The sequence below is a fragment of the Aulostomus chinensis genome, chromosome 21 (assembly GCF_037954235.1).
Source record: "Aulostomus chinensis isolate RoL2024-O1b breed Wild chromosome 21, RoL_Achi_v1.0, whole genome shotgun sequence".
Taxonomy (NCBI): domain Eukaryota; kingdom Metazoa; phylum Chordata; class Actinopteri; order Syngnathiformes; family Aulostomidae; genus Aulostomus; species Aulostomus chinensis.
This window is the reverse complement of record NC_141340.1, coordinates 20,718,534-20,727,834: the sequence shown is the minus strand read 5'-3', so window position 1 is coordinate 20,727,834 and position 9,301 is coordinate 20,718,534. Positions and strand designations below refer to the sequence as shown.

General features: G+C 43.8%; 1 protein-coding gene across 3 annotated transcripts; it reads right to left on the bottom strand.

The window, feature by feature from the left end:
• Window positions 1-289: 289 nt before the first annotated feature.
• Window positions 290-4,123, bottom strand: LOC147242025 (homeodomain-interacting protein kinase 1-like). Of its 3 annotated transcripts, XR_015111021.1 has the most exons (10): window positions 3,200-4,123; window positions 2,915-3,106; window positions 2,639-2,826; window positions 2,260-2,380; window positions 2,041-2,157; window positions 1,862-1,924; window positions 1,607-1,785; window positions 1,282-1,500; window positions 783-1,146; window positions 290-701 (listed from the first exon to the last, which is right to left on the bottom strand). XR_015111021.1 is itself a non-coding variant. In XM_086192022.1 (9 exons), exons 1-9 carry the CDS (start codon window positions 3,302-3,304, stop codon window positions 1,014-1,016), a joined length of 1,317 nt encoding a protein of 438 aa, XP_086048148.1. In that variant the 5' UTR covers window positions 3,305-4,123; the 3' UTR covers window positions 290-1,013. The 3 variants fall into 3 exon arrangements, 2 of the variants coding, with proteins under 2 accessions (XP_086048148.1, XP_086048149.1); XM_086192022.1 differs by having other exon boundaries at window positions 290-1,146; XM_086192023.1 differs by having other exon boundaries at window positions 290-1,146; window positions 1,607-1,779.
• Between the last annotated feature and the right edge of the window lie 5,178 nt (window positions 4,124-9,301).

Genomic DNA, 9,301 nt, shown 5'->3' with positions numbered 1-9,301 from the left:
ACACATTAATCTGTCACGCACACATCTGTATATACACACACATATACACACAAACGATAAATATATACAGTATATATATATAAATATACTGTATATATGTATATACACACACACACACACACACAAACACCATCCATTGTCTTCTGCTTATTCCTTTTAAGGATTACGAGCCAGCTACTGCACTTTGAGGCGTCCGTTATCTGGAGCTGCTGGATGATGAACACATAAACTCACACAATTCAAACAATAACTATCAATCATTTCAGTTGAGCAGGTTTAGGTCATTTCTTTTATTTGGAAAATTAAAAACACAACCTTTGGTCTTCATTGATCATTAGTTTTTATTTGCACAGGGAATTAAAAAAATAATGAACATGATCAATTTTCCATTAAAAAACAAAAAAGGTGGAGAGAACATGAACACAAGTGTTGGCAGAGAGGCGCCACTACTTTGACACAAAGTTGTTTGATTGAGCTCAGTGGTTTCTGCCTCTCTGCCAAAAGGCTCAGTGTCTCCGCACTGGAACGAACTCCTGAGGATCTTCTTTGGCCAGCTACCAGGACAAGGGCTGGACAGGGTCTCTCACGCTCTGGTGGGACTCCCGCATCTCACTGCTGATGTCATGATCCCGCCAGTTACGCTGATCCTTATTCAGGCGGCCCCACAGAGCTTTGGCCCCTGGATGGTCCAAAGCCACAGGCTACAAAGAAAATACAATGTTTCAAGTTACAACCATAACATTTGGTCACCCAGATTTCAGTAAAAAAGATTTGGACTTTACCTTTGTGTTCTTACACGGGGTATTGATGTGTGTCCTCAGGGGAGGGGCACTGTCTCTGTCCTCTGAGAATGTCTGCTGTGCCAGGGAGGCTCATTAGCATGAGGGACATGGCCTCCAAAGGCTCCTCCTTGTTTTTGGCCTTCCTGCGGCCCCTGGAACGGTGCACTGGTGTGTGTCCTTTGGGGGAAGGTCAATGTCTCCGTCCTCTCTGAACAAGGACAGTTGCGCCAACTAGGTCCATTTGCATGAGGGCCACGGCCCCCAGTGGCTCTCCCTCATTTTTGGCTTTCCTGCAGCCCCTGGCAAGGTGCATAGGTGTGTCCTCGATGTTGCTTCCATGAGGGGGCATGCACGTACAGTGTATCTGGCAATGAAGTTGACATTAACTTTGACCTTGTATTCTCCATGAGCCACACACCAGGCTGATGAGGGCGCTAATGACATTCTGGCCAAGCCCCCAGGTGATCCCCCAACTGGTTAAATACCTGGCTTTCCTCACCTTCCTTTAGAACGGAAGAAGCCTCTCGGATAAGTGGGGAAACGTCTTCTACACCAGTGAAAGAAGAACTTTTGCCTACACCAGATTTTGTGTGTCAACAGAACAGCATGTCTGCATATTTTGCCAAAGAAAGATTGGACTCTTTGCAACAGCCCCTTCTTGGGCTCAGCGGGGGCATCCCCCTGGCTCATCTGCATTTTCTCTAGACTGTCTTTCGTACTGGAAAAAAACAAAAAACATGACGATGAATGACTCTGTCAGTCATTGAATTCACCTGTTCAGGTGTCTGCTCAACTCTACTGATACCAGAAACTCAGGTACTTACTACTGGCCCCCGTCTGGTTTCACCATCAGATGGACCATTTTTATAAATGGATGATGGAGAGCCTCCTGAGGTGTGATCCTCTTGTCTGGGTCCAATTCCAGGAGAGCCTTCAGGAGGTCGATGAAGGCAGCTCGATCCTCCAACTCCGCTTTGTTGTCTGTCTCTGAGGGGAACTGAGTCTGCAAAGATTGTGTTTGTCAGCATCCTTCTATCAGCAGGAGAGCAAACTTGTATTTATGCAAATGGACCACTTACTGTCATCAGCGCGTCCAGGTACTGGAGTAGCCCTTTCCAGTTTGTAGTCCCTAAAGTGTAATCCTACATGGTCGACAGCAACAAAACACGTTAGATACTTTCTCCTAAAGGTTTGAATCATTTCAAATAGTTCCTGCCTAAATGAACACATCTGGAAAGGACAGAAGAAGTTCAAATACCTTCAACCTCCATTTCGGTTGTAAGTGTTCACAGTACTCAAAGTACATCTGGGTGTGTTTCCCGGCGTTGAGTAGGTGGTCAGGTGGCTGGCCAAAGACGTCCACCATGGACCTGATCTGGAGAGAGAAATTTGTATCAGCCAATGTCCTACTTTACCTCCCTAAATGACTTGGGATATGTTTTCTGCAGTGGGATGTCATGAGGTCTTCGCTACTTACAATCTGGAACTTGTCCCTTGGAAACAGGCGACGGGCGGTGAACAGTTGAAACAACAGGCAGCCGAGAGACCACATATCTATGGCCTCGGACACAGGGAGTCCCAAAAGGACTTCAGGGGCACTGTTGGTGAAGAACAAGTTGAGGGCATTGTTTATTGTGTTTTGGGTTGTGTATTGCCTGCTACTATTTTTATGTTGGTTTATTGCCTGTTTGCACCGTGAAATTTCATCTGTGCTGTATGTCATGCACGTACAGTACACTTGACAGTAAAGTCGACTTTGACTTTTCACAAAGTCAGCATGTGTGTGGAACATTGGAACAGCTTTTAATGGATTGTGAAGAGCATGTGACAAGAGGGGCCTTGCAGAGGGATCTTACCGTATTGCCAAGGGCTGGATGATCTGACCGTGTTTGCTATTAGCCTCGCTCGTAAAGAAGGACAGGCCAAAGTCAATGATCTTGACTTTAAAGGGTGTCTTTTCATGGTCCACTAACATGACGTTGTCCAGTTTTAAGTCAGAATGAATTATTCCCATTGACTTTAGTGTGTCTAAAGCTGTCAGGAGCTGCAGGAAAAAGGAGGAAACGTATGAGACCAAGGTGAAGGTCGGTATAATTCCTGGACCAGTCAATAGAAAAGCTTGACATTCTTACCTGCTGTGCTATCGGTCGTATCTCATGAAGGTTTAGTGGCTGGAAGTTTCTGTCTTCTAACAATTCATATAGGTTCCTATCCAGCCTCTCAGATGATAGATAGGCGTTTTCTCCAACTTCAAAATGCTCAATGTCCTTGACCAAATTTGTCCTGTCCTGGTCAAGGACACTCATTGCCTTTGCCATGGTTATCTAGAGAGAGGAGCAAAAAATGACATTGTTGAGAGACGCAGGGTCGTACAACCTATTTGTCTCATCATCATCAAGAAGGCTCGGATTGCTTACCTCTCTTGAAGCCAGCGACTTGTGTTTAAAAAGCTTTAGCGCCACCCTTTGTTCTGGTGCCAATGTTACACTTTTAAAAATGTGAGCGTAGGACCCTTCACCCATGACGCCCAGAAGAAAGTACCTCCTGGTGGGGCTGTCAACAAAATCTTTTCCTCTCAGATTTTTGAATGATGCTCTGAATGTATGCTCTCACATACACACATACACACTACTGAAACGCTCTCACATACACACACACACTACTGAAACGCTCTCACATACACACACACACTACTGAAACGCTCTCACATACACACACACACAACTGAAACACTCTCACATACACACACACACACAACTGAAACGCTCTCACATACACACACACTCCTGAAACGCTCTCACATACACACACACACACAACTGAAACGCTCTCAAATACACACACAATACTAAAACGCTCTCACATACACACACACACTACTGAAACGCTCTCACATACACACACACACAACTGAAACGCTCTCAAATACACACACACACTACTGAAACGCTCACACATACACAATACTGAAACGCTCTCACATACACATACACACACCAGTGAAACGCTCTCACACACACACACACACAAAACTGAAATGCTGTCTCACATACACACACACTCCTGAAACGCTCTCACATACACACACACACAACTGAAACGCTCTCTCACATACACACTACTTAAATGCTCTCACATACACACATACACACAACTGAAACGCTCTCACATACACACACACTCTACTGAAACTCTCTAACACACACACACACACTCCTGAAACGCTCTAACATACACACACACTCCTGAAACGCTGTCTCATACAGACACAACTGAAACTCTCTCACATACAAACACACACTACTGAAACGCTCTCTCATACACACATACAAATGAAATGCTCTCTCACACACACACACACACACACACACACACTACTGAAACCCTCTCACATACACACACAATACTGAAACGCTGTCTCATACACACACACACTACTGAAACGCTCTCACATAAACACACACACAACTGAAACGCTCTCTCACATATACACACACACAATATTGAAACGCTCTCACATACACACACACTACTGAAACGCTCTCTCACATAAACACACACACACAACTGAAACCCTCTCACATACACACACACAAACAACTGAAACGCTCTCTCACATACACACTACTGAAACGCTCTCACATACACACACACACAACTGAAACGCTCTCACATACACACACACTCCTGAAACGCTCTCACATACACACAAACATAGGACTGAAACGCTCTCACATACACAAACACACAACTGAAACGCTCTCACATACACACACACACTACTGAAACGCTCTCACATACACACACACACTACTGAAACGCTCACACATACACAGTACTGAAACGCTCTCACATACACATACACACACTAGTGAAATGCTCTCACACACACACACACAAAACTGAAATGCTCTCTCACATACACACACACTACTGAAATTCTCTCACATACACACATACACACAACTGAAATGCTCTCACATACACACACACACTCCTGAAACGCTCTCACATACACACACACTCCTGAAACGCTCTCACATATACACACACTACTGAAACGCTGTCAAATACACACACACACTCCTGAAACGCTCTCACATACACACACACTCCTGAAACGCTCTCACATATACACACACTACTGAAACGCTCTCACATACACACACTCCTGAAACTCTCTCACATATACACACTACTGAAACGCTCTCATATACACATACACACACTAGTGAAACGATCTCACACACACGCACACACACAAAACTGAAATGCTGTCTCACATACACACACACTCCTGAAACGCTCTCTCACACACACACACACACACACACACACACAAAACTGAAATGCTCTCTCACATACACACACACTCCTGAAACGCTCTCACATACACACACAATACTGAAACGCTGTCTCATACACACACACACACACACACTTCTGAAACGCTTTAACATAAACACACACACACAACTGAAACGCTCTGTCACATACACACACACACAATTGAAACGCTCTCATATACACACACACACTCCTTAAATTCTCTCTCTCAATCACACACACTACTGAAACGCTCTCACATAAACACACACACACACAACTGAAACGCTCTCTCACATACACACACACACAACTGAAACGGTCTCTCACATACACACACACACTATTAAAATGCTCTCACATACACACTCTACTGAAAAACTCTCAGATACACACACACATGATTGAAACACTCTCGCATACACAAACAATATTGAAATGCTCTCAGATACACACACACACACTACTGAAACGCTCTCAGATACACACACACACACACACACTACTGAAATGCTCTCACATACACACACACTACTGAAACGCTCTCACAAACACACACAATACTGAAACACTCTCACATACACACACTACTGAAACGCTCTCAAATATACACACACACTACTGAAACGTTGTCTCATACACACACAAACTACTGAAACGCTCTCACATACACACACACACACACAACTGAAACGCTCTCTCACATACACACAAACACACTACTGAAACGCTCTCACATAAACACACACACACACAACTGAAACGCTCTCTCACATACACACACACTCCTGAAACGCTCTCACATACACACACACAAACAACTGAAACGCTCTCTCACATACACACTACTGAAACGCTCTCACATACACACACACACAACTGAAACGCTCTCACATACACACACACTCCTGAAACGCTCTCACATACACACAAACATACGACTGAAACGCTCTCACATACACAAACACACAACTGAAACGCTCTCACATACACACACACACACAACTGAAACGCTCTCAATTACACACACACTACTGAAACGCTCTCACATACACACAAACATACGACTGAAACGCTCTCACATACACAAACACACAACTGAAACGCTCTCACATACACACACACACACAACTGAAACGCTCTCAAATACAGACACACACAACTGAAACGCTCTCAAATACACACACACACTACTGAAACGCTCACACATACACACTACTGAAACGCTCTCACATACACATACACACACTAGTGAAATGCTCTCACACACACACACACAAAACTGAAATGCTCTCTCACATACACACACACTACTGAAATTCTCTCACATACACACATACACACAACTGAAACGCTCTCACATACACACACACACTCCTGAAACGCTCTCACATACACAAACACTCCTGAAACGCTCTCACATACACACACACTCCTGAAACGCTCTCACATACACACACACTTCTGAAACGCTCTCACATATACACACACTACTGAAACGCTCTCACATACACACACACTCCTGAAACTCTCTCACATATACACACTACTGAAACGCTCTCATATACACATACACACACGTGTGAAACGCTCTCACACACACACACACACACAAAACTGAAATGCTGTCTCACATTCACACACACTCCTAAAACGCTCTCTCTCACACACACACACACACAAAACTGAAATGCTCTCTCACATACACACACACTCCTGAAACGCTCTCACATACACACACAATACTGAAACGCTGTCTCATACACACACACACACACACACTTCTGAAACGCTCTCACATAAACACACACACACAACTGAAACGCTCTCTCACATACACACACACACAATTGAAACGCTCTCATATACACACACACACTCCTTAAATTCTCTCTCTCACACACACACACACTACTGAAACGCTCTCACATAAACACACACACACAACTGAAACGCTCTCTCACATACACACACACTATTAAAATGCTCTCAAATACACACACACACTACTGAAACACTCTCACATACACACTCGACTGAAAAACTCTCAGATACACACACACACGATTGAAACACTCTCGCATACACAAACAATATTGAAATGCTCTCAGATACACACACACACTACTGAAACGCTCTCAGATACACACACACACACTACTGAAATGCTCTCACATACACACACAATACTGAAACACTCTCACATACACACACTACTGAAACGCTCTCAAATATACACACACGACTGAAACGTTGTCTCATACACACACAAACTACTGAAACGCTCTCACATACACACACACACAACTGAAACGCTCTCTCACATACACACAAACACACTACTGAAACGCTCTCACATACACACACAAACACAACTTAAACACTGTCTCATTCACACACACACTCCTGAAAGGCTCTCACATACACACACACACACAACTGAATCGCTCTCTCACATACACACAAACACACTACTGAAACGCTCTCACATACACACACACACAACTGAAACACTCTCTCACACACAAACACACTACTGAAACGCTCTCACATACACACACACACACACACAACTGAAACGCTCTCTCACATACACACACACTCCTGAAACGCTCTCACATACACACACACAAACAACTGAAACGCTCTCTCACATACACACTACTGAAACGCTCTCACATACACACACACACAACTGAAACGCTCTCACATACACACACACTCCTGAAACTCTCTCACATACACACAAACATACGACTGAAACGCTCTCACATACACAAACACACAACTGAAACGCTCTCACATACACACACACACAACTGAAACGCTCTCAATTACACACACACACAACTGAAACGCTCTCAAATACACACAAACATATGACTGAAACGCTCTCACATACACACAAACATATGACTGAAACGCTCTCACATACACAAACACACAACTGAAACGCTCTCACATACACACACACACAACTGAAACGCTCTCAAATACACACAAACATATGACTGAAACGCTCTCACATACACACAAACATATGACTGAAACGCTATCACATACACAAACACACAACTGAAACGCTCTCACATACACACACACACAACTGAAACGCTCTCAAATACAGACACACACAACTGAAACGCTCTCAAATACACACACACACTACTGAAACGCTCACACATACACAATACTGAAACGCTGTCACATACACATACACACACTAGTGAAAAGCTCTCACGTACATACACACACAAAACTGAAATGCTGTCTCACATACACACACACTCCTGAAACGCTCTCACATACACACACACACACAACTGAAACGCTCTCTCACAAACACACTACTTAAATGCTCTCACATACACACATACACACAACTGAAACGCTCTCACATTCACACACACTCTACTGAAACACTCTAACATACACACACACACTACTGAAACGCTCTCACATACACACACACTCCTGAAACGCTCTCACATACACATACACACACTAGTGATACGCTCTCACACACACACACACACAAAACTGAAATGCTCTCTCACATACACACACACTCCTGAAATTCTCTCACATACACACATACACACAACTGAAACGCTCTCACATACACACACACACTCCTGAAAAACTCTCACATACACACACACTCCTGAAACGCTCTCACACATACACACACTACTGAAACGCTCTCAAATACACACACACACACACTACTGAAATGCTGTCTCATACACACACACACACGACTGAAACGCTCTCACATACACACACACAACTGAAACGCTGTCTCATACAGACACAACTGAAACTCTCTCACATACACACACACTACTGAAACGCTCTCAAATACACACACACACTCCTGAAACGCTGTCTCATACACACACACACACTTCTGAAACGCTCTCACATACACACACACACAACTGAAACGCTCTCAGATACACACACACTACTGAAACGCTCTCTCATACACACATACAAATAAAATGCTCTCACACACACACACACACACACACTACTGAAACCCTCTCACATACACACACAATACTGAAACGCTGTCTCATACACACACACACACACACTACTGAAACGCTCACACATACACAATACTGAAACACTGTCACATACACATACACACACGAGTGAAAAGCTCTCACACGCATACACACACAAAA

What these genes read in the sequence shown, in the direction of transcription:
- LOC147242025 (XM_086192022.1), bottom strand. Translation starts at nt 3,304, where the DNA reads ATGGGTGAAGGGTCCTACGCTCACATTTTTAAAAGTGTAACATTGGCA. An exon ending in CAAGGGACAAGTTCCAGATT is followed by an intron (nt 2,158 to 2,259) that starts GTAAGTAGCGAA and finishes TTCTCTCTCCAG; the next exon opens with ATCAGGTCCATGGTGGACGT. An exon ending in AACCGAAATGGAGGTTGAAG is followed by an intron (nt 1,925 to 2,040) that starts GTATTTGAACTT and finishes TCGACCATGTAG; the next exon opens with GATTACACTTTAGGGACTAC.